At 42.3% G+C, this 26,287-nt stretch overlaps 2 protein-coding genes across 5 annotated transcripts in view; one reads left to right on the forward strand and one right to left on the reverse strand.

The window, feature by feature from the left end:
- Positions 1-5,704, reverse strand: part of Cdh2 (cadherin 2) — a 223,359-nt gene extending 217,655 nt beyond the window's left edge. The window contains exon 1 of one of the 2 annotated variants that reach the window (XM_006983037.4): positions 5,374-5,704. In XM_006983037.4, coding sequence (XP_006983099.1) covers positions 5,374-5,433 — 60 coding nt within the window. In that variant the 5' untranslated portion in view covers positions 5,434-5,704. Of the gene's footprint in view, positions 1-5,102; positions 5,244-5,373 lie in introns of those variants that run through there. The other variant, XM_076554771.1, reaches the window with a different exon arrangement.
- A 16-nt stretch (positions 5,705-5,720) lies between these two features.
- LOC121824064 (uncharacterized) lies at positions 5,721-25,633 on the forward strand. Of its 3 annotated transcripts, XM_076554774.1 has the most exons (3): positions 5,721-15,439; positions 15,642-15,699; positions 22,652-25,633. In XM_076554774.1, the coding sequence occupies exon 1, from the start codon at positions 5,721-5,723 to the stop codon at positions 6,597-6,599; it is 879 nt and encodes a 292-aa protein (XP_076410889.1). In that variant the 3' UTR covers positions 6,600-15,439; positions 15,642-15,699; positions 22,652-25,633. The 3 variants fall into 3 exon arrangements, with proteins under 3 accessions (XP_076410889.1, XP_076410888.1, XP_076410887.1); XM_076554773.1 differs by having other exon boundaries at positions 5,721-22,509; XM_076554772.1 differs by having other exon boundaries at positions 15,642-25,633.
- Positions 25,634-26,287: the final 654 nt, after the last annotated feature.

The raw sequence follows: 26,287 nt of genomic DNA on the forward strand, positions 1-26,287 counted from the left end.
GGAGGCCCGCTACGCTACTGTGAGGACAAGCCACTGTTGGTGATACACGCTCAAAATTACATCTGCCCCTCTGAGTATCTAAGGAGTTTTAGAGTTTAGGTGTAAACTAAAGTTACTCTGAAACGATTAAAAATGAAGCATAGTTGAAATTTTTTTTTAAAGCAATCCCAAGAATCACAGAACTGGAAGAGTCCTTAGCAACCAATTAACCCAACAAGAGCCAGGGCAGGAGTGCTGAGGGAAATGGAATCACAAGAGCTTACAGAGAAGATGCCCAGGCCTCCTGACCTCAATAGGAGCTGTTGCCTTGACACTACATGAGGGTAGCTCATGTGTAAGGCAGGGTGATTACTCTCATGATGCTTCAAGTCAGCACCTATATGAAGTAATGAACCAACTACTAACTGTCACTTGATGTCAAACTGTACTGAATGAAGAAGGAAATACCTGTCTAGATACTAGATCTCTGCATGTGTTATATGTGTGTGTGTGTGTGTATAGATATATGTTACATATCTGTACTTCTATGTGTATACATGCACATACACAACCCAAGGACTTAGAATGTTGTAAGTGCATTTGAAAGCTGACACAAGAAAATACACTGAGTAGTAAAGAATGACTAACAAGGAATAAGGAACTGAGCAGGACTTACATCTAACCTAAACTGTTCCTTTAAAAAAACCATTACAATATAAATCATAATTTTTAAGCCCATATCTTTCAAAAGATCTCATTTAGCTTTCAATTTTACCTTTTTTCTGCCTACTTTGAAGTCATCATTTTTATGTTGTAAGATAAAACTATCTCTGGAATATTAATCTATGCATACCTCTTCCTTAATATGATGAACAATGTTAGTTAAAATGTACCATATTATTTAGTTGAATATAAAGCTAGCTTTTGTTCAAATGAACTGATATAATTTTCCAAAAACTTAAAACAAAAATAAAGTCCTAGTAGGAAAAACAGAGGATACAAAGTACAAATAATAACTTGGTATGCATTATATTTCAACTCATAGTTCTTTACCAAACTTGGAAAGTACTTAGGTTCTAGATGTTCTGATGGCAGATATAAAATACTTGTTCAAACAAATCCAAATTCCAAATCTATCATATCTTTAAATGGTTGATAAAATTCACTGCCAAGTCTCAGAAGTTCTTAAACTTGATTACTTTTTGTATTTGAGCCAAAAGAACAAATTTGAATAATGTTAACTTGGGCAAAATTGTGAAGTGTATACATAAACACTCCACTTCTTAAATAACAGCCCTGATTTCCCCTGAAAATCGCTCTTCTAACTTGAGAAGCTCCCCTTGAAAACAGGGTGGGGTCTGAGTCACCGAGAATTAGGAAAAAGCAGCAGCAGCATTTTAAAACAAGACTAAATGTGGCTTTAAGTCTCAACATTCCTTGATTAATAACCCCAAACTTTAATGAGGCAAAAACAGATTGATGGATTGCAATTTTTTAATGTAAAAAAGAAACTAAGGAAGTTTAGTACAATATACTATCACCAATATAACCTGCTCCAGGAAGATTTTGGTCTCTACTTGTAAAAAATAAAACTAATAAAAGGGCATTTCCTCTTAAAGCTTCATAGAACAGACTTCTAAACTGATATGGGAGTCAAACATCACACTCTCTAAGCACAATTTGAGCTTGAAACGGAGGCCAGATGTGTGATTGTATTTTTTTAAAAATTATAGCCATAAGTATTTTAGGAGAGAAAAATGGTCATTCTTCAAATCACACTCAGTATATTTTTAACAGACTACCTCTTGGTAAGAACCTGGTGCCCCCAAGTAAAAGGCAAAGAAAGACATAGTTATGCTCAGTGAGCAAAGTCTAACGTGAATCCCAACTAAGCAGAGTCTTCCTTTCACAGGAACCTAGCCTACAAGGGCACATAAAAATCAAACACTGAGAAGAAATCCTTTTTACACATAAAATAATCATTGAATCCTAGACTTCCCACTTCCTGAAACAAAGTTCAGGTATTGTGTGTTTTAAGTGTTGAATTTTAACCTTTGAAAAATCAATGCCTAATGGGGAGATGAGAAATATTCACAGTGTATGCAGTTCTTTCAAAATCCTCATCCAGGGCTGAAACCACATAGGATCAAACTAAGATTCTAGGTGTTTCCCCCCAACTTTAAGGTATTGTCCTTGATTCTACATAATGCAATCAAATGTATTGAACTTAGAACAACAGGCTGTGCAATTAAATTGTGGACTAGAAAAACAAAACAGATTTCTAATCTATTAATTACTGGGTTAGTAATAACAGTAAAATTGATTTTTCCCCCTAACAATAAGTCTATGTAATGGTTTGAAAGCTACTTACATACTTTACAAAGCATGCTAATCATAACTTTGTGGCATAATGTTTCACCCCTCAGCTACTCGTTTCATGTTCAACTTCTGTTTCATGTCATGTAAAAGACAATGCTGACACCTTCAACTGTAACAAAGGAGAAAAGAAAATCCTGGAAGGTGACTATCTTGTTATGTAAAATTAATCAGAATTACATAAATCTAGGTGGAAGCGTAACTGAGTAAAACCTAAGCAAGGCACATGGACTGTTCTGTTAGGAATCAAAGGGATACAGTGCTCTCAACAGTCATTGCTCTGTAACTGGTCTGAAAAGATAAGGTTGCTCTGTATTTACACTAATACCCTGTCCATTCTCTGTTCTAAAACCCTTGCTGCTTAGTCTGCACTGCAAAGGAAAAAAAAAAGCAACTAGGGACTTTTAATAGCAGATGACTGCAGAGGAGCCACGCTCACCTTGCAGAGGGAGCTTTGTTGTTCTGGAGTGCAAAGCAGACCTTTAGCTCAAAGTCATTGCTAATCTCGGTTGTACAATCCAAATGGTGCACTTAACCCTAAAACCCACGAGGCAAAACCGGAATGTCTGCTCCTAGTGACCTTTCCACGTCCCTCAGTGTGGCCGCACTCAGGAAGTGGACGGCTGCCGCACACTTGATGGCAAAGTTCTAACATCCCTTTTCATGACAGTTCATCCAAGTCAGCATCAGCGCAGAGACAATGAGAAAACATGCACGGGGAATATCAAACTTATATCTAATGTTTATAAGCAGCATCTTAATGCCTAAAGAAAAAAAAGGACATCCACAATTCAAATTCACACTGGACTTCATGATAAATCAGTAAAACAGAAAAGGAGATCCTCCATGCATTGACGACTAACACATGCCCTACCAACTTCACTGATCAATATTCGATTAGAAATTACATTGTATTAAAAAGTTACTAACAAATCGTCATCTATAACTGGTACTGAAGCAAGAACAATCAATGATGTATGAAAATCCTGCTTTGAAAAGTGAGCTCTTTTGATTTATGGCGTCTCCTTTGTTAATAAAGAGAAAGAAAATAAAATGTACACAGGGTTTCTTAAGTTTGTCTTGTCTTCCCCTTAACTTCAAACACTGGAAGCAGAAAACTCTTTCACTCCTCCCGCTGAGGTCTAACCTCTTTCAAAATAAAATAAAATAAAATAAAAAGCCGTTTTAAAAAGAAGAAACAATAAATGAAGTGACAGGAGGTGAAGGAATGAGGAGTGTGCGCAGGGAGAATAAAGGGCGGTTTTATAACAGGAGGTATTTTGTTAGCAAGTGACTGGCAGGTCTCCTCCAAGTTATAAAGAATTCCTTCCACTCTCCCAAACTGCAGAGGCCAAAAATGTCTAGTCTAATAGTTCTGAAATCCCAGAGTCAGGAAAGCCTTGGGGGAGGGCGGAGAACGAGTGAGTGGGGGAAGGGGGAGAGAAAGACCAGCAGGAGAAGAAAGAACAAAAGGAGAAATCCAAGAAAGGGGAAGGGATCCAGAGGACCCGGGAGGCCTAGGAGTGGGCGCTGGGGAGAGCACGACCCCGGGAGCAGCGAGGCAAGCAGGGCAGGGCCATACTCTGCAGCGCGGCGCACCATGGACAGGGCTCCGCGCGGGCGCGGCCCACACCCCTCTAGAGGGCGGCGGGAGAAGAGCGAGCGACCCCGCGTTGGCCCCGTCCCGCTTCGGTGACCGCAGCACTCTCTGGCCCTGCGGCCCGAGTGTACCAGGCCCTGACCCGGGAGGGGAGCGTACAGCACCATCTGTGCCCATCTCTCGCTCCCAACGCCCGCGGGGAGGCACTTCCGAGCCTGGCCCGCACTTGGGGCTACCATCCTGCTACCCGACCTCTCTTCCGGATGGGGGTATGCATGGGGCTCCGGGGTGAGTTTCCCAGCCACGCAGCGAGGGTGGACACACCTCTCTCCCGCTGCCTCTATAGGACCCCCACCGCACATGGGCACCGACTTGGGACCCCCGCCTAGACCCCGCCCAGCGCGAGGGTCGCATCCAAGGCTGCGTGGCGTGGCCAATGGGACCTGCTGGAGATCGGGACTGGGGTAGGGACATCTTCGGCAGGGATGCCCCAAGAAAGTTGGGCTGGGGGCCTGTGTCGCGGAGTAGCAAGAGAACTCGGGACCTGCCTGGAGCAGGTGCTTCCAGCTGCCGCCAAGTCTCAAAGTACAGTCAATGCAAAGGCTTGCTGGCGCTTTCTCGAGAGTAGGAAAAGTGAGGGTGGCTCCAGGCAACTGCGTCCCCAGGACCCACGCAGGGCAGAGACAGCGGTACGGAGAAATAAATATATATTTAAAAAAAAAAAAAAAGGCCAAGTAATGGGGACTTCTCGCCTGGTCTGGTACCAAGAATGAGGGGCCAGAAGCGTGCTAAAGCGTCTGCCGGCAGACACTCAGTGTGGCAGAGGACCAGAATCGCTTTCCAAGTGGGGCCAGCATAGAATATTGCCAGGGCAAGAGAATTCAAAGGCCAGAAGGCAACTCTGAGCTGGGATGAAGACAATAGGACATAGGAGCCCCTGCGCACCAGGAGGCGCGCGGGTGCTGGAGCGGGGTGGGGTGGAGGCAAGTCCTGTAACTAAGACACCAGAGTGAGAATTCCTAGTGCAAACTCGCGACCCCTCCCTGAAGAAATAAAGAAAACAAACAAAAAAAAATCGCATTAAAGTACAATGTGAGGGGACGAAAAGCACAGAAAACTACAAAACCTAGGAGTTATCCTGCCTCACCCTTCCTCGAGCTCGCCTTGGCCCAAAGGCGAAGCCAAGGAGACCCTGTGACCAAGGCTCGCAGAAGCAGGCGCGGTAGACCAGCTGGTCAGGGCGCCTGGCCCCGGAGTCCGACCGGGGCTTCATGCCTGTTCAGTTTCTTGGCCGCGCGGTGTGGCACCTCCCTTCCCGGGTGCTCAGCCCGGCCCCGCAGCGGCGCGGGGAACAAAGGGACCCGGCGCCGCACGCCCCACCCCGCTTGCAGCCCGACCCACCCGGGACCTCTGCGTACCTGAAGCAGGGCTGCCAGCAGCGGCAGCAGGGTCCGCGGCGCTCCCGCTATCCGGCACATGGAGGCGGAGAGGGGCCGAGCGAGGAGCCGGAGGCGGCGGCGGCAGCAGCAGCGGAGCACCAACAGCAGCGCGGAGACGGCTCCGGGCAGTGGCCACCCCTTCCCTTCCCCTCCCCTCCCCACCCCCTTCTCCGCTGCTCTGCGCTCCCCGCCAATGAGAGCGAGCTGGTAACAAATAGCGGGCCTCCGAGTCCGCCGGACTCGCACCAGGAGTAATAAAACAGACGGGAGATCAAGGAGCTGGGGAGGGGGCGGGGAGAAGGGCGGGCGTGCGTGCGCGCCGAGCAATGTGTGTGTGCGTGTGTGTGTGTGTGTGTGTGCACGCGTGTGCGTGTGTGCGGGCCGCAGAGCAGGCGGCTGGGCTCCGGCCGGAGTGCAGCGGCAGCCCCAGAGATGCGGTGGCCCGGGGACCGAGGCGGATGGAGGATACGGAGGTGGAAGCCGGGCGGGTGGCGCTCTCAGGAGCTCCTCCACGCGAGCTTTCGAACCCCGGCTTTTCCCTTCTCTGGGCGTCCTCTCCAGGGCCGAGCGGTGCGACAAAGCTTCCGGGGGGAGAGCGCCTCGGGGGAAGGGCGCTCGCGGCGGTGCGCGTTGCGCCCACAAAGGGCGACGGTCCCGCTGGCCAGGCCTCCGCGGCGCCCCCTTCCCTGCTCTCTGGCCACTTGGAGACTCTGTTCTCCCGCTGCGGCCGCGTGGGGGGGTTGTCACGAAGGAAGGGGGGGGAGGATGCGCGGCCGCTGTCGCGATGGCCGTGCCCCTCGCCGCTCGCGCGCGTCGGCACCAGCCGCCTAGTCCTCGCCACTCGCGCGCACCGCGAAGGGTCTCCGTTGGCGCGACCCGGGCGAGCTGCAGCCGCTCTCCCGCCTGGCCGCACGCGCCGCCCGGGCCTCCCGGTCCCCTCCCGCCGCCGCTGCCGCCGCCGCCCTCGCCCCCGCCTCCCTCCTCCCGAGCCTCCCGCCCGCGTCGTGGCCAATGGGAGGCCACCGAGCTGCGGCGGTAGCGGGCCGGATCCACGGCAGCCGCCCGCCCCCGCCCTGCCCAGCGCTCGGTTTTCCTTCTGCTGCAGCCCGCGGGGGTCGCCCGAGGGGTGGCTGGGGTACGCCGAGCGCCGCCCAGCAGGTGGAGGGCTGCGGGAAATAAAACTACTTGCGCAGGAACTTGCTTAGCGGCGGCCCAGTCTTAGGTCCGCGGAGGGGAATTGGTGGCGACTGAGAATCGGAGGGAGGAAAGGAAGGATATCTCTCTCCTTGGTAGCCTAAAGCATGCGTTTTCTGTTTTGTCATTCTTTCGCGATAGATTATTTTTCCGGGCACTGCCAGACACAGCAAAGTAGCAACGCAAGCAGAGCCCATCCTAGCCATTGTTGTCTGAGCATCCTGCCGGCAGGGGAGCCCAGGCCAGGCTCCTCTTTGGTGTTCGCACCTCTCCAGCCCCCGTCATTGCGGATGTACTGGAATGACTCAAGTTTCTGTGTTCTTGTTTTGTTTTCTGCCCACCCCCAACCCCCCGCACGTACACGGTGGGAATTTGAGAGTGCGTGCAATTTTATTTGAAATCTCTTCTTTTATATTTTTACCGGTTCCTGCCGGTAGTCACATTTCTAGGCTAACATTTACAGGGACTTTGATACTCCTTCCTGCAGCACTCGGCAGCAATTAAAAATAAACAGAAGCTTAGTGAAAATAGGATCAGAAAGATAAAATGACTGCTGCAGAATTCACACCAGATTAAGGATTTTTGTTTCCTTTGAGACAGGAACTTGAAAGTGTGAAACTTTACAAGTTTGGGTCACAAGCATTTTGTGGAATGGTAGGGGGCAGGGAGAGAGCGCTTGATTCTTGCAAGGTAATAAAACGGCTTTTTTTTTTTTTGTCCCCCTAGAACCTTGGCTTTATGGAGATATTGAGTGGTGTTTGCTTTAGAGGTGAATGAAACAGCCTGTTTTATATAAGCGTTGCAACACATTTGAGATCAATTAGCTTATTTGAAGTAAATGAATATATTCTGTCCCTATTGCACTCTCTTCAGCTTTGGGCAACTGAAATATTAACATTTGGATCTGAGGTTCAAGACACTGATCATTTAAGAATTTGACGATGAACCTGGAAAAATCAAATACTAATTTCTTTGACATAACTGATGCAGCTTTTAATAATGTACGATTGCTAGTTAGGCTTTTAAATTTTTAATATTAATTGGAAGGCTTATTCAATTTTAATTAAAACATAATATTGCAAGCCACGTTTTATGACACTAAATTTTTTCGTGGCTTTCTTCTCAAAAAATAAGAAAGGTCATGTTAATTAAATTTCAAAGATGAGATGAAGGACTTGGGCTAATATAGTAATCAGGCCAGCCTGTTCTTTTCCTTTTTTTTTTTTTTTCTTCTAAATGTTATTGCCATAGGACTGCTAATGGGTAGTAAAGTACTCTTCACAATAGCATGTTTATAAATTCCATTTTTAGGGAGTCTCTCATAACAGAAGACATCAGTCTGGGGGAACAGCTCCCATCTCCACCCCCAATGACTAAGCTGGGCACTGGCCTTGGGACCTTCGCTGCACTCTCTCCTGAGCTGCACCTCTTGATGTTTATTGCCACGATTAAAGTTACAATGGACTCTAACTTGACTAATTTTTGCTTGTTGGTATCATTTGAGTAGAGCTTTAAACATCACAGTCCCCATAAATTAAGCTTTTTTTAAGATCCCCAAATCTACTTCTGAGTTGCTGCCGTGCTGGTCTCTTTCTCTGGGAACAGCGGTTCTGTTTTATTTCATCTATTTTTTTTTTAATCGCTTGAGTAAGCACTCTAAAATCTAGTTTGCTTATCACCAACTGGGTTGGATTCTTGTCTGACTTTAAGTTGATCACCCGGATCAACTAAACCGTTTTAATTGGTTTCTGATTGCAAGAAGGACTAGCCTGGTCTAATACCGTGTTGTTGAAGATTACGTACATCCCTATGATGCTAATGAACTCATTCTAGTATCGACTATTATAGCCACACAGCATTTCCTCTGTAACACTGTTCTCAGTATCGTCCAGCAGTGCATTTCTTTCTCTAAACCAGTGATGGCCCCACGCCTAGACAACGACCCCCTGATCAGAATATTGCCTGTCTAAAGGCTGGGTTTCCTTCCTTTATTTTATTGAACTTCAAGGACACAAGGGGCTTGCCAGTGACCCAAAGAAACCATTGGGTGATATTAGTTTTGCTAAGATGGAGGAAGATTAGAACGATGATACAAGTGAAGACTGGGCTTATAGACCAAATCAATCTTAACTTCTGTTTAATGATCTATTTAACACAGGAGGATGCCAAATGTGTGTGTATGCTTGCCATTGTTGACAAACTAAATCAGTGACGACTCAGTCTACAGAGGATGTAGCTAGCCACACATTGTGTAGCAAACACAATTTCTAAGCAAAATCACAACAAATCTTGCTTTGTGTTTTCTCAGACAGGAGACACTAAATGTGCAAATGCCTGTTGTTGTTTTTTTTGTTTTGTTTTTTGTAAAATGTTCTCGCTTTGAAAACAAATGTCCAACAGTAGTAGTCTAGTCTGTAGCTTCCTGTCCTCCATACATCCTCTGCAGACATGCCTTTAGGGCAGGGCTCCCGCTGCCCAACAGAATTCTTCCCAAACATTGAATAGAGTCTTTTCCTCTCCTCCCAGGCCCCAAGGGAAACTAGGTTAACCCTTTTCCCTTACAAAATACCCTCAGATTTTACTTTTCTTTCCAGTTAATTTCAGTCTGAATTAAAGCTGACCTTCCTTGGGTAGCATCCCTTTCATGGAGTCCCTGAATGTTATATGTGAAGTTGTAGACCTGGTTCGTGCAGTCCCTCATTTTGTAGATGGGAAATCCCCGTGTGGGAGACAGCCCATTGCAGGTGAGACTTCAGAACGGCAGCCATATTATCTTACTGGCACTTTTAGCCTCTGTTTTGCCTTATTCTGGGGAGTCCCTTTAGAAAGGTCCACTACATGGGACAATCATTTTGTTTTCAAAATCTGTATGAAATTTGCACTAGAACTCTGCATCTTGTCCATCTCAGCTCTCTGGCATGATCACCTTGCCTTATTTAGTGTGATTTTAGCATTTGAGGATCCATCTCTTTGATAGCACCTGGCTCCTAAGCACATACCAGTGGCTCAGGCAGAGAAGCTGTGATCTGTTCTGATACCAGAACAGAAACATGACTTTAAAAAATATGAATCGTTCTTGTTAAAGTACATTATTTACCCCTTTCAGTATTTGCAGATGAAACTCAATTACCCACATGGAAAAATATAACAAAGTAATTTGAAGTACGTATGGTCAAGTGAGCTACGAAAATCTGATGAGCAATTAAGCAGAGCAGAGTAACTTGCAAGCAACCCCTGAATTACAGCAAACTTCCTTGTGGAAAATAGAAGGCATAACACACAGACAGGACTGTACATTAATGGACACATGACTTTGAGTATGTTTCCTAACAGCCCAAAGGCTCTGTTAGTTCCTTATTTCTAACATGAGAAGAAGTCCAGTATTATTTAGGAAATATATGAAGACAGGATCACAGCTGGACTTCAGCATTTAACATCTGTATATTAAATATGAAGACTTCCATGTGGGACCCTGAGGGCAGTTACTCAGGATCTCAGGTAATATTCTTCCCCTGTCCCCAGTTCTCTCTTCAGTGTTTTTCTCTTTTGTGTTTCTTTTTAAGATTTAAAAAGAAAACTAAGACCGGAGAGATGGCTCCGTTGGTAACACATGTGCCTCCAAATCATAGGGGCTAGAGTTACATCCCTAGATTCCATTTAAGCTGTGAGGAAACCGCCATCGCAGCTGTGGAGAGACCGGAGAAACAGGAATGTGCTGGCCAAGTACTAGTCTGGTTGGCAAAACTGTCCCTATCTTCTTGAGTTCATCTGTGTCCACTTGCAGAAGATCACCACAACAAGACTTACTATTAACTTCCCCCACTGAAGAAGGAACAGGGAGGGTCAGAGGACTCTCACACAGATAGCCAGCTGTGACCCCCAACCAGCTGTCTGTATGCAGCACTGATCTAGCTGCACATGATCCAAGGGAATGGCTGGAAGTGTCAAAGCTTGGGAGGGCCGTGAGCACCCTTTACATAGACATCCGTGTAGTCATGTTAGGCATCCTTGGGGACGCCTCATCCATACAAGACTTTCCAGTGTGGCTGCTTTAATGCTCTTGACCATAACCCCATACCCATTGTTCTGTCAGTAAGCCTAGTAAACTCACTGGTTCTCTGGGGTGAACTTTGTCACTGGTACCTTAGGAGGAAGGGTGGACATTGTTTATGTCTCCCTCCAGGGAAAGAATTTTAGTAACACCGTGTCTCAAACAAAAAGTGGAAAGTATGAATTATGTTCTGACCTCTACAGGTACTTACCCCCAACACACACATGTGCACCCCTACACGTGACTGCACACACACACAATTTATTTAGTTTGTCCAAGCTTTAGTGAACAACAAAATCTGTCATATAAAAAGCGATGCAAAGTAAATATTCTATGGACCAATAGAAAATTGAAACTTTGGTGACTTTATGTAAACATGTAGAAACACAAGTCTGGCCATATCAAAATATTCTTTTGAAACAACAACACATTCATTATCTCTGTATTGATTTATATACTTAAAAATTAATTCATTTTAAAATTGTTGCAAGATTTGACAAGTAACAGGACAGAACCAAGACTTGTTTTGCTTAGACCCTTCCTTTTGTGAACCTGATCTTATTTATTTATTTCCTGAACCACTTCTTGATTATGTGCTATCAAAGGCAAATTGCAAACATAATCCCTAGAGTTCACTTAAAGATGAGCTCCATTTAAGAAAATGGGATTCCTTTGATACCCCAAAAAACCCTACCTTCTGTACCGGAAGCATGGGTATTTATTTATGGGGTGGTACCAGCACTCCGGTTACTTAACAGCCAGAGGGCCTATTTCTCAAGACAAACGGAAATGGAAGAAATAAAACAAATCACTCTGAACTCTTTGGTAAGGGTTAGTTGTGCCAAACTTTTGCCCTTGTGTCCTTTTAAAGGCAAAGATCTGCCTTCGGGAGAGTTCTGAAATACAGCTGTCATTGTGTAGAGGACAGTAAAACATATTTAGTGTCTGGATTTAACACTCATTATGCCCTTTCCTCCAGTGAAGATTGACGTCGTTGGTTAAAGTATTGGTGTGGGCTCTGGAGACCAGATTTGTCTTCCCAAAGCTATAGATGGTTGAATAATCTTAAGCATTTCATTTAATTTCTCTGCATTTTCTTATCTACCCCATGGAAACAATGCTACCTTCCCTTAGGGAACACTGAGAGCAGCAAGAAAATGTCAGTAAAACCCATTTAGTTCTTCAGAGGGAAGGGCTAGATAAGACTGCAGTGTTCTTTAAGTCTGTGGATTTAACCGTAAGAGGAGTAATTCTCTCACATCTAAATTTAAGTCACACTTTAATGATGGGGTATCATCAAGCCAAGGAGTGCTTGCTAAATCATTCTCATATCCACAAATGTTTAAAATAACGTATTTGCCTTTCGAACTATAAAAGCAGCTCTCACTGATAGTTGAGAAAATCCATCATTGATTTACTGTATTCATCCACAGATTGTGTTTCTTCTTCCTTAGTAGGCATAGCCTAGGTTTAACTTTAAAATGGTAGCTGGAAAAAAAAATACATAAAAAGGGAACTAATGAGATGGTTCCGCGGGCATAGTACTTGCTATGTAAGCAAGAGGACTAAGTTCCTATCTCCAGCACCCAGGTAAAAGGCAGGCATGGTGACGCACACCTGTAACCCCAGCACTAGGAAACAGAAACTGGAAGAACCTGGGGGAAGAGGGCTTTCTGGCCAGTCAGTCTAGCCCAAAGCAGTGAGCTTCAGGTGAAGCGAGAAACCGTGTCTCAAACAAATAAGGTGGATGGAGATTGTGCAAAAGGACCTGAAAGAGACCAAATGTGTGTGGAGGTAGAACAGACTTAGCAAAAGGATGGGCCAGGGGGAGGATAGGAGAACCATAAAACACACTTTGTTTAAAAAAAAAGTCACGCCGGGCGGTGGTGGCACATGCCTTTAATCCCAGCACTTGGAAGGCAGAGGCAGGTGGATCTCTGTGAGTTTGAGGCCAGCCTGGTCTACAGAGTGAGATACAGAACAGGTACCTAAACTACACAGAAAACCCTGTCTCAAAAAACCAAAAAAAAAAAAAAAAAAGTCATAATGATGTTTAACATGTATGCTGGTTTAAAAAAAATGTAAGTTGGAAAAGTAATTAAAAAAGACACCCAATGTCAGTCACTCTCCTCCATATGCTTCTACATGGTCTAGCACTGTCTCTGTCTCTCTCAGGGTCTGTCTGTCTCTCTGGCTCTGGCTCACTCTCTCTCAACAACATTCCCCTTAATCACAGAATAGAATGTATGCCATGTGATCCATTCTTTATATAGCAGCTCAGAAGTGTTGAGTGATTATCACAGAGAATCATCATTTTTGGGAGCTCTGTTATTGTTTTTTTTTTCTTTTTTCACAAACATGTTTGCAAGAAATGTGAATATTCTCATTTTTAAACTTGTTTTGACAGCCAATAATAAACATGTTTGCATTGAAAGTTAATTTATTAAAGCTAGATGAGATGTAAATCTTTTTAGAGAATCCTGGAAACAGGCAAGGACTGAGCTTATAGAAAGAGGCTTTTGAAGTGTCAGGTCATTAATGCCTTTCATCAGGGAGTGAAAGGGAGGGGCAGATTCAAGGACACATGGGTACAACTGCCCAGCAAGGACAAAAGTCCTTGAGGATGCTCTCCAAAGCAGAAAGGGCTCATGAAGCCCATGGCCAAACCTCAGGGTGCTGATGAACTCCTTATCTTAGAGACTGCTCAAAAAATATTTGACCAGTTTTCAGAGTGAGTCACAAAGGAAAATAGGACGTGGAATTTGGACAGCAGCATGGGGCAGCCTTTCGGAACTGATAAAAAGCCTGCAGTATAGGGCCACTGATAGGAAATCCCGGTATTTCAGTCTGTCCTTTCCCGGAATTTGCATGTTGCTTGATAAGGGCCAGTCACAAACAGAAAGGGAGTTTCTCACCAGATGCCTGCTGCTATGCATTGAGTGGGTTATTCTCTGATCCAAAACTACGACTTAAGCAAGTCTTAGCTACCTACTCAAGCTCCCAGCATTCTACTGCTGACCTCTCAGCAGGATGTGGTCACATCTTGTCCTAGAGCTGTTTTGTCACTCAGAAGTGGACACGAATGCATTAATGAAAGCAGATCCAAGTCACATTCCTAATAGTTCTCTCTCTCTCTTTTGAATTCCCCTTTCTTCTGTAGATATTTCTAGATTATTGATGCTTAATTTTCTTACCTCTCTCCTCCACACCTTTGGCCTTCTCTTTCACAATCCTTTTCTGAAGATTCCTTCCACTCATTCTTCCCGGTTTTTTATTGTAGATATGTGAATGGTCTTTATTTCCAAGAATTTCTGGTGGCTCACTTATGACTTCCTTTATTGAAATTGCTCTTGTATTATTAATGTAAGAGCTTCTTGAGTCTTCACATTACTCAAAGGAGTTTTTGTTCTGTTTTGTTTTCCTGCCTCCTGCCTTACCTTAGCATCTCCTATGATGCTCTCCTCACTCTGTTTGTAGTATTTTGTGTCCAAGGCATTCTTGGGGCTGGAGAGATGGCTTAGCAACTTAGAGCATTGGGTGGTCTTCCAGAGGACCTACACTCAATTCCCGGCACCCACATGGCAGCGCCTAATTTCAATTCCATGGCATCTGGTGCCCTCTTCTGACCTATGGGGATACCAGGTATCTACATGGTGAACAAACACACACATAGGCAAACACCCAGACACATAAAGTAAAAATAAGTAAGTCTTTAGAAATAAAGACATTTCTGGTGAGTGGGAGGCAGGATTTCACTTAGTACCCCACTTTTCAGTACGATACTACCTGCCTCGGCTTATTGGAATAATGAATCCAGAGCCTACAACCAGAGATTTCTCAAGTTTCCTGCTCCCAAAGTTTTCTTGGCATTTCTCATTCTCATGGGGAAGAAGCTACCAGTCGGCCCCTCATGCTCCCTGGATCTATGTTCCTGGGGCTAGCTAGCTCTGTACTGCCAAGTACAAGAAGTTTCTCAGTTCAAACTCAAGCCCCTTTGATATAAAACAAATAGTGTCATCATCACAGATGACCTTTTCTCCATATCATTTTTTTAGTCCCTCCAGTTTTCATTTTTTGAAAAAGAATTAATGCATTTTATAATTATATATTTCATATATTATATGTATATATAACATAATAATTATGAAAACCATTTTCAAAGTACTAGATATGTTGAAGCAGTCCAAGAAGGTACATTCACCTTAATGAGTTCCACTTGAGTTTGTTCTAACGAAATCAGTCCTCAATAAAGTACTTGTCTGCATAACATGAAGAGATATGTGTTTCTGGAAGACAGTAAGAAATGAAAACTCAGAATAGTAGTAGTCCAAACCTAAAATCCGCAGTACAAGGGAAAGAAATACTTAGTGACTAAAGTATTGGATGTGATGAACTTCCGGTCTCTGTTGTTATGTTAGACGGGGTATGTTTGTATGTCCTAGGAATTATTTACTGGGGGACCTATAGTGTCTTATTCAAGGGATCCTATTCACCCCAGATGAGACAATGTGAGGTCAAAAATAGCATTCATCTTTCCAATGAGTTTTATTGGGATTGCTTACAGGAGTACCATGAGGGAAGGCTAACTTGTAAGAGCTAGGATGATTTGGGCAGCTGCATCACAAAAGTGGCCCCCGGTTACCTGTAAGATTTCTCTCCAAAGCAGCATCATTACAATTGCTTGTGCAACTTTCAGGTAGCTCCTCCTGTGAAGATTCACCTGTTCCTGGAGAGCCGTTGACTGTTTATAGGGGAGCAAGAAAGGGTCTCCTAAGGCTTGTGAGATCATGAGCCCCATAAGTAAGTATCCCTTCTCCACAGGAAGTGTTCCAGCTGAGAAGAAACTACAAGGCAACAAGGATCTATATGAATAATATGGATCAGTAGGTGTTTTTACTCTCCATTGTTCCAAATATCCCTTATTTCTTGATATTAAGGATTGTAACTAAATAATTATCTGTTCTTCGTTTTAATTCTATAAACCTTCTATTTTTCACTCAAGCATTGTGAAGTTGAATTTTATCATCCTGTTATCCTCATGGCATCACTTCCCCTAATAGGTAAGACTTTATCGCATGATGACTCCACGCTTAGAGTTAAGATACTGAGACCCATTTTATAAACTCAGACGAATCAGTCAATGTTTCAGTGGACATTGGATTCCAAACAGTTAAAGATGTGTCTCATGGACATCTTATTTTGCCCTAAGTGGTGACCTGGCTACGTACAAGTAGATTATAGGAGAGAAAAGAAAATTTTAACTTCTATTAAAAAATACATTTCCTTAAGAAGAGGTTCTTCCAGTTTTTGTCTGTTGTTTTAGTTTGCTTGTTTGTTTGTTTTTTAGTGTTTATGCCCAAACTGAAACACTTAGCTGAGATTGAGAACCAACTGTGAGACCCAGATCATACTTGTTTCTTTTACCCTTAGCTAGCTACAAGACAGGCAGGCCTTGGAGCAGCTGTGAGGACTGTGGGGAAGGATTGTGGTACCAGTGAGAGAGCAGGAGCCAGATACCTGCTGGCTTCAGCAGGAGATAAACTCGATGCGCCTGAAAGGAGTGAAGAAATAGAGTTCTGATGGAAGAAAAAGCATCCTCAGACCGAGTGAGGGAGAACCCTCCCAGGTTGGTCAGCCCAACCTAAGCTCTCTAACCCAAGCCTTAGGCAGAAGTCTTCAAGGTGGAACGCACTATATTTGTTTCAAAATCAATGCGGTCACCTATGCATCGCACACCTGCAGGATCTCCCTGAGGTCTGCTGCTGATACTCCCGACAGCAGCTGCTGCTGTCAGCACACCAGAACTAGATTATCAACACAGGGAAAGTTACACAAATCAGATTTTAATAATCTTCATTGTAAATTAAAACAACATGGTCACCCTAAATGTTTAAATAACCAATAGCATAGTTAAAATTTCCCCACAAATGCACTAACTCTGTGGGGCTGGAGAGATTCAGCCAAAGGTCATGCACATGCCAGACTACCACTCTGTTGTTGCATCATATCTCCAGACCTGTATCAACCGGTTGTATTGACACAAGGTCCCACTGCCCAGGCTGGCCTAGAACTCCCACCACAAAACGGGCTGGTTTTGAAACTATAATCCTGCTTCCATCACTGAAACTACAGATCAGTACCGCCAGGCCCTGGCAAATTCTTACTTTTGTTTCAAAATCTTGAACATGAAAATGACATGTTTTATCCAGTTACTATTATTCGTCTTTTGCTTTCATTTTGAAATACTGGGATTTGGCACCATTCTGCACCAATGCGTGTTTTCCTGTCTCTTAACCTGAGCTAGGATAATACTCAGGCTTTGTGATGGAAGTAATACAGAACATTTCCATTTATGCTGAGTCACATTACAGTATCTTAAAAAACAAACAAGTAAGCTGTAAGGAGGGAGTGCGTGACAGGAAGGAAGAAAAAGCTAGCTCTGTGCACTGATGCCTCCTCTAAGAAAGCTTCCCTTCCCGGTCAGCCTCCTGGGAGGGGTGGGGTGCTGCTCTTTGGTGCAGCCATCAGGAGGTGCTCAGAGTTTGGGACAAACTCTTCAAACCGTCACGGCTCCTTGTGGTCTAGTTTTTATGTCTTGTAAGGGTTTGTTTTTAATTTTAGAAATTTCATTTCACTTGAATTTACCACTTGTAAAAATTGAGAAGCTGACAGCTCTGGGAAGCGAAGCTATCCAATTAGTCCAAAAACACCCAAACGTTTCTGTGGCATCTATCATCACAGAATACCAAAAGGCCCTCTGAAAAACATATCGGGTTAAGAGAAAAACATGTACTCAGGAAGGGAAAGCTTCCTGGATATTCTGCGCCAGAGACAAAGAGTGGGTATTAACTGGGGTGAAGCAGGGGTCTTCAGAGAGTGCCCCAAGGGTTGTATCTAATCTTGTTAAATAGAAGGGCTCGTTTATGTTTTGAATATGCCTACAGGGTATAGGCATCTTTCACCTGGCAGGTTCACAACTATGTGTTATAGACACATTCAGACTGGTAATTATTCTTTCTCTTCCCACCGTATTTTGTTTGGCTAGAAACTAATGCTTGGCTTAATGTGAATACACAGCGAAGAAAGGCAGCTAGGGGACACTAGACCCTGTCTGTCCTTGATTGGTTTCTATTGGTTCCTACAGCTACATTTGGGCAAATAAAGGACTTTAGGTTGCTTATGTATATGAGAAACTGGAGGTTATGGATTTCAAACAAATGCTACAATCATGAAATACTGTATCTTAATTAGTTAACTGACATAATGATCTCTTCAATAACATTGTGTCAACTGTCAAGTTTAAAGTGACAAAGACTGACATAGATTAAAAAGGGAGTTTTATTCCATACTTAAAGAAACATATGCATAACATTTTAATGTTGTACAACTGAGAAAATAGGAAAATACATATTTTTTAATTGTGATTGCTTAAGGTACATTCCTAGAAAATGGGAACATTTATTTTGACATCTTTTGCACCCAACTCTCAGTAAACCTGAAGTCCTAGGCCTGGACAAATGCAGCATTAAGCCTGTACTGAGCAGTGGAGAGGGTGACACCTACTGGTAAGCTGGGAAATCGCATCCTAGATCCATAAGACAGTGAATGGTCCAGTCACCTATCTGAAATTCAAATATATGCTAATAGGTTAACACTAAATCTTACTAAAAAAGTCATTTTGGAGCATGCCCATCAGTTTAGAAAAGCTAACATGTATTATTTTTAAACATATTCCCGTAAGTGTCTTAAAGTAAGGAAGGTTTCACTCTTGCAGGGCCACTATAAATTGCAGCTTTTTAGAGGAAATGATGAGAAAGTGAAAATTAAGTCAATGATATAACACCATCATTTATTAGTATCACAATGTGCAAAGGTTATCAATGAATAATTCTAATCTTACCCAGCGATTTGAAGTGTTGTCATATATTAGGGTCTATTTTAGGATGTCTTTTTCTATCCATTGATAAGTTGTTTTTTTTTTTTTAAATTTGGTATTTATTTATTATAGCTTTGCAACATACTTGTTAGATGCAAAACCATATTATTATTATTATTATTATTATTATTATTATTATTATTATTATTATTCAGAAGTTCTCTGTTATTCTTTCCTGATTCTTTTTCCAGAAAAATGTTTACTATTGTTTTGTTAAGGCACCTCATATCACATTGGGTTTTTGTTTGAATCACCATTAAACAAAAAATTTAATATGATAAAAATTGAAATGTATAAAATACTATTTGACCTATAATTTCTTTAGATATCTCAAACATATTTGGGATTTTATTGATAAGTCAAGATATATCAGGGATGTTTATATGGAAATTGTTACCTGAGACTTTACATTTTTGATACAACAAAAATACAATAATTCGGCCGGGCGGTGGTGGCGCACGCCTTTGATCCCAGCACTCGGGAGGCAGAGCCAGGTGGATCTCTGTGAGTTCGAGGCCAGCCTGGACTACCAAGTGAGTCCCAGGAAAGGCGCAAAGCTACACAGAGAAACCCTGTCTCGAAAAACCAATAAATAAATAAATAAATAAATAAATAAATAAATAAATAAATAAATAAGAATAAAATAATTCTTTATATGACTATACTTCCACATTTGAGATTACCTGTATATAAATATACCAATGTTTTTGTGTCTTTGTGCTGGTAATAAATAGAGTAATTGTCGTACATTTCCCATATAGTAATGTTTTTCATTTTCTTTAGATGCAATTTGCAGTTGAACTAAATGGGTAGTGTGCCTCGGCTCTTCATTTTTATCTTAGTTCTGAGGTCACTGGGTGAAGCATAATCATGTTTCATGTAATTACTACATTTTTCAGATTTAATGGTAGCCACCTCTGGATTTTACCATTTGAAATATATAATTATGACAGTTTTCAAAAAAGTTTATTAATTTTGGGCAATTTCATTGAATACATTATTCATATTAATCTCCCTTCTCCCTCCTTTCAACTCCTCTCTCAAATCTCTATTCACTAACTTTATGTATGCATGCTCTGTCTCCCTCTCCCTTCTCCCCCCTCTCTGTGTGCATTCTCTCTCCTCTCTGTCTCTCTCCCTCTCCCTGTGCATTATCTCTCCTCTCTGTCTCTCCCTCTCTGTGTGCATTATCTCTCCTCTCTGTCTCCCCTTCTCTGTGTGCATTATCTCTCCTCTCTGTCTCTCCCCCTCTCCCTGTGCATTATCTCTCCCCTGTCCCCCCCTCTCTCTGTGCATTATCTCTCCTCTCTGTCTCTCTCCCTCTCCCTGTGCATTATCTCTCCTCTCTGTCTCTCCCTCTCTCTGTGCATTATCTCCTCTCTGTCTCTCTCTGTGTGCATTATCTCTCCTCTCTGTCTCCCCCTCTCCCTGTGCATTATCTCTCCTCTCTGTCTCCCCCCTCTCCCTGTGCATTATCTCTCCTCTCTGTCTCTCTCTCCCTGTGCATTATCTCTCCTGTCTCTCCCTCTCTCTGTGCATTATCTCTCCTCTCTGTCTCTCCCTCTTTCTCCCTGCCTCTCTTTCAGTCTCTTGTGACTGTTAGTCACATTGATAGCATAGTCTGTGCTGATGTCACTAATTATGATGTGAATTTTATTCAAGGTACTTTTAAAAAATTTCAATGATCATGTTTTTCTTAACTGATTTAATAATTTTGTAAATTGATAAATTATATAATACTGTTTCCTTCTGGATTCTTGAAATAACACCCATCCTATGCTTACTTGTATAATGTTAAATTCTGCATCTAAAAAGTTACCTATATTAAAAGCTCATAATAACCTGAAGATATTGGCAAATTTTCTTTTAACTAATATCCTTGACAAAATTTCTACTTGGCATATGCCTAAAAGCATTGTTATATTATATTTATCATTTGAAATTTCACTTCATATTTGATATTTTATTAAACATCTCTTTCAGCCCATTTAAAACGGATAATAGATAGAGAGTGGATACATAAAATATAAAATCTATTTTAAATGTTATTCCTTATGACTTAAGGACTGTCTATTTTTAAAAATTATTTTACTTTAGATACTTGATACCATTAATGCTTTTATAATTTGTGATTTTTGCTAGTTTATAATAACCCCGTTCAGCCCATTTGTATAAGTTACCACATCTGATATTGTTATTATTATTTAGAGTTCTCTTAAAAGTACTAGGTTATGGGCTGGTGTTTACTTCACATGCAGGAAGACCTAAGCTCAGTGCCCCAGATCCCATGGAAATCTGGCAAAGCACTGGGGTCTGGCTGCAGATCCAGTCATCGGGGAAATGAAGAGAAGGGACGCCCAGAGCAAGCAGAGCAAGCTGGCCTAGATACATCAGTGAGCTCTGGGAGTCCTTGTGTGGATGAATAAGGTGCAGAGTGGTCCATGGAGACGCTGGGCTTCACGCTTGGGCCTTCACATGCGTGCAAAGACATTTTTGACCTCCCCCCCAACACACACACGAGATCATGGGATTATATTTCTTTCAGTCCAGAGGAGTTTCAACTTGAGTATTTTCCTCCGCCTTACTGTTTATTGTTTGTTTGTTTGTTTTTAATTTTGTTTTTGCTTTGTTGTTTTTTTCTTGCTCTTCCTTTGGCCTCTTTTGTAGCTGTTTTGTTTACTTTTGTTTTTTATTTTTCTGGAAAGTATGCATCTTGCTTAATTTTTGTTAGGGGGTTCTTGTAATTGTTAAAATGTACTCAAAATAATTTCTTTATTTAGAATAGCAGTTATTAAAATAGCAATAGTGGCTCTTGTGTATTAATTTTGCCTCCCTTCCTCGATCTTCCTCCTTCCCAATCTTCAACAATTTATATACATTTGAAACCAGTATATCTCTATATACTCTTTTCAACAAATGAGTGTTTTTAGGATTATGTACTTGGGTAAATTTAACAGTGGTTGGAGAAAGGGTCTCACTTTCTAGCCCAGGCTGATCATGATCTTGCTAAGTAGCCCAAGCTGGCCCTGACATTGGCAGCACCTGCCCTGCCTTTGCCTTGCAGGTGCCAGGATGCAAAGCATGCATTACCACCACTGGCTTCATAGTCATGCTTTGCAAAGGGTGTCGGAATACTGCTATCACTAGTGGAATCCTAAGAAAAGAGAAACACTCCCAAGTTGTCCCATTTTCTTGTACCTTGAAACTAAAATGGGAGTGAGCCAGATTTGTGGGTTGCTATGGGATGTTCTGTTTGCTGTGAATGTGCTGCTCTGATTGGTTGATAAATAAAAAGCTGATTGGCTAGCTGTATGCTGTGAATGTGTTGCTCTGAATGGTTGATAAATAAAAAGCTGATTGGCCAGTAGCCAGGCAGGAAGTACAGGCAGGGTAAACAGACAAGGAGAACTCTGGGAACAGGAAGGCTGAGTCAGGAGACACCAGCCTGCCGTCCAGGGAGCAGCATGTAATGGCACACAGGTAAAGCCACGGAACACATGGCAACATATAGATTAACAGAAATGGTCTGAGTTTAAGTGTAAAAGCTAGTCAATAGTTAGCTTGAGCTAATGGCCAAGCAGCTTTAGTTAATATAAGTCTCTGTGTGTTTACTTGGGTCTGAGCAGCAGTTGGGGTCAGGCAGGACCAGAAAAACTTCAGCTACAGTGGGGGATCTGAGCACTCAGCTCAAGAGAATGACATTGACTCTTCTGTGCCTGACAGCAGAATGCCAGAAGATGGAGGAAGGATTGTTGTGGGCTGTTTGTACACTGTGAAGATGTATTGCTGTGATTGGTGTAATAAAATACTGAATGGCCAATAGCTAGGCAGGAGAGATAGGAGGAATTTCCAGACAGAGGGAGAATGCTGGGAAGAAGAAATGCTGAGTCACCAGCCAGATGCAGAAGAAGAAGATGGGCAGTACAGAGTAAAGGTAACTGAGTCATGTTAAAAAAAAGTAGATCAAAAGATATGGGTCAATTTAAGTTATAAGAACTAAGAACTAGTTAGGAACAATCCTGAGCTAAGGCTGAGCTTTCATAATTAATAATAAGTTTCTGTGTCATTATTTGCAGACAAGTAGCTGATGAGAAACTACTATGACAAAGGATGATGGCTTCCTCTGTTGATGCTGACATTTATGACGTGATTCCAGAAGCCCTGGAGATAAGCTTCTCCTCACCTCCATTGGAAAAGCCTGCTACAGTGGGATCTGCTAATATTCCCTAATCTCTTCTGTACCCTTTCTTCCTTTCTTACGTCTCTGATCCAGTCTTCCACTGTAGACTAAAACCTATGTATTCTAGTACAGTGGTTCTTAACCTATGGGTTGTGACCCCTGTGTGTGTGTGGGGGGGGGGGGTCAGATGACCCTTTCACAGGGGTCACCTAACAACATCAGAAAACACAGATATTTATATTACAGTTCATAACAGTAGCAAAATTATAGTTATGAAGTAGCAATGAAAATAAGTTTATGATTGGGGATCAACAAAACATGAAGAACTGTATTAAAGAGTCATAGCATTAGGGAGGTTGAGAATCATTAGTCTAGTGCATGCAATTTTTGAAATAACCAAAACATACTCTGATTGCCCAAATAAAGTGTAATAAGCTTGGCGGCTTCTAGAAGAGATTTTTTTTTCATTTTTAGATTTAAGTTTTTTTTCTGTGTTTGTATTTAGTGCTGGGGATTGTTCCATCCAAGACTTCCCATACTGTGCCACTGAAGATCTAAGTCCTACGTTTACTTTTCATTTTGAGACAAGGTCTGCTCAGTTGCCTCGTCAGAACTTACGCTCTCTAACCTCATACCTCTGTCTTCTCGAACTGGCTCCAAAACCACTTTTTCTCACAGTTCCGGGTCTTGAGTTCCGGCATTAAGGTGATAGCCCTCTCAGGTACGAACTAGGGCTCAAAGCCAGAAAGAGTTCTCAGTTAATGGATACTGTTTCTTCTGTGTGCTTACATAGGCTTTCTTTCCTGGGTATAGGTACCGATAGACTCTGTCTCCCCACCACCTCTTCGGTCTCCTCTACCTACTCTTATTATAGCCACCAGTCCTATCAGATTAGGAACCCACATAAGGTCTGGTGCCTATTGTCTCACTCTGGAGAGGGACATCCTGCTGTCTGTGCTGTTGGTGTTTGACTAGCCTTCGATCAGCGTGACCTCTTCAACCTCCACCCCTACTGTTGGGTTGCTTACAGCCATGGGCTGTATCCAGCTCAAAGTGAACCCATGAGTAATGCTGGACAAACTCAAAGCACAGGAATCAGATAATCCGTGTAGAGTGAGGTACCGAGAAAATTTAGGGCAGCCAGGAGCCAACTCTGCATCAAACTCCTTGACCCCCAGGCTTTTCATGTCCCTGGTGGTCAAAGCCACACATATGTACCAGTTGATGTCAGCCCAAGTCCCTTCCAGAAATAAACAGTTTGCAAATGAGTAACAATTTGCCACAAAGGATTTGACTCTGCAGTCTGGCGTCTGGGACATTGCACTGTGTAGCTATGCAGCCCAGAGGACAAATTCTTCATAAAGAAGCAGAAATCGGTGTAGAAAAGCTGCCGGGGGTCTTTAGGGAATAATATTAGTCTCCCCATGCAGTCTTTGCTCATAAAATCTCTCTGCAGTAAAGGAGGCCTCGTGGTGATAAGCATGACTTTAATAGATTAAACAGGGAACCGTGACCCTTGAATTTAGCTAGAAAATAATAATAAATTTTGGACTCTAATATGATAAAGAAGATTTGATGTGCCTTTTCAGAATATAGAAATAGAGAGGTAATCACCAGACTAATTATCTTCACCATTATTTTGTCTGCTGTGTGTGTGTGCATCATCAGAATGGGAAAAGATGGAGGGGTGGGGTAGGTGACATGGTTTTTAGCCACACTTTTCTTTCAGGAGCATACTGAACTCAAATGGTTTGCTCTTTTCTGATTTAAAAATAATGCTAGACCTTTGATCAACAGCTTTTCACAGGATGCTAAACATTTGGGGTGAAATGAGACATTCTTGCATATACTTAACACAGTTGCTCTTTTAGAGGGCCTGCTAGGATTTATTTTTGATGCCTGAATTGCATGCTACTTTCCCAATTAAAAGCTCATGGAATTGCCACATTAACACTCCCTTCTCTTCCTTCTGGAGGGCTTGCTCTCCTGTTCTTCTGTCTCCTGGTAAATTCCTCCTTCGCAGGACGTGCCGGGGTTAAGACTCAGCCAATAGAGTTGCCCCAGAAGCCCTGGCCAGTGCTGTAGGGGTGACAGTGGTGCAGAGGGAGTTTTGAGTGTCAGGCACACAAGCAATGTGTTAGAACCCTTACTATACCTGCAGCACACTCCCCTACCTCAGTTCTCACTCATAGCCTGTGCTAACTCAGCTCCCAAGCAAATTCGGCCTCAAAACAACCCAGCTTTTTCTAGCCAGCAGAGGATGAGAGGAGGTTTACCTCAGCCAGGCATGCTGTCTGTTTGCTTCTATTGACAGTTCAAAGGTTTAAGCAGTTTTAATATAAAATGCCATAGTCTTTTAAAAGTCTACTTCTGTGCTTTTATTTTTCCATTTACTGCTATTAGTATATCATCTCTATTTTTAAAGCCTATGAATAACTTACATGTAATAACTTTATACTTAAGGAACAGGGAAATACATTAACATTATAGAGAAAAACATTTAAGAGTCAGCCCATTAGTCTAGGATCTACTAAATAAACTTGTATATAAAATGGAATTATAATTATCATCATTAAACATTCTTTTTCTGGAACGGATGAATCTACTGACGATTGGTTGCTACTTTTCAATTTAAGTGAGTTCTGTGTTAGTATCTTTTCTTTATCCTTGAAGCTGAAATATTAAAAAAATACAAAAGCTCTTGGGTCAGAAGGCCACTCTCACTGCAGACAGAAATTTTAGCTAATGAAATGGTTTCTTGTGACATAAAAGAATTGTAATTATGCTTTTTGTTTTGCAAAAAGAACAAATTTCTTCAAAAGTTCTTGTCACAATATTAATTATATACTTTTATAGCCTTAAGATATATCAGAGAAGTTATTATTCATAGTTTCCTAAATAGTGGATTATCATAAAGATTCCAGTATAGGCAGGTATTCTTTTCTATAGTGCTACAATGATGACAAAAATCTTGTATACTTAGAAATGTTTCAGACCATGAACACATGCCTAAGAAGAATTACCTTCATTGACAACTGAGTTAATTGTAATAGTTCTGTTACTCAAAAGCCTATTCGTTGGATGTAAGATCATTGCCAATTAAAAATGGACTCATATTAACTCTTCCATAGGAAATGTCTTTTACATACCTTAAACATAACTTTATTCTTTTTCATACTGCTGAATGTAGACTAAAAACTACATGTACTCTCAAAAATACTTACACTGCGGCATTAGATCAGAGTGGTGGAAAGAGTGTGAAGTTTAGACAATCAAATAATCTTATTTCAGATTTTTTAAATCACCCTTGTCAGAATTAACATGAGTACAGTAGAGTCTCATTTCATCACTTCTAAGAGTGCTAATTAGTCTTTGCATCTCCTTTCCATGAGGCTCTCTGAGAGACCAGTGCGTGGTTATCTTGGAATCCTTTGCTTTTAACAGAGATCCTTTCTCTATAACCAATTCAACACATGACTATATGGGTAATTTTGAACAAGTGGATCTTTCTCCAAACTGAAAGGCTGCCAGG

The sequence above is a fragment of the Peromyscus maniculatus genome, chromosome 19 (genome assembly GCF_049852395.1).
Source record: "Peromyscus maniculatus bairdii isolate BWxNUB_F1_BW_parent chromosome 19, HU_Pman_BW_mat_3.1, whole genome shotgun sequence".
NCBI classification, from domain to species: Eukaryota; Metazoa; Chordata; class Mammalia; order Rodentia; family Cricetidae; genus Peromyscus; species Peromyscus maniculatus.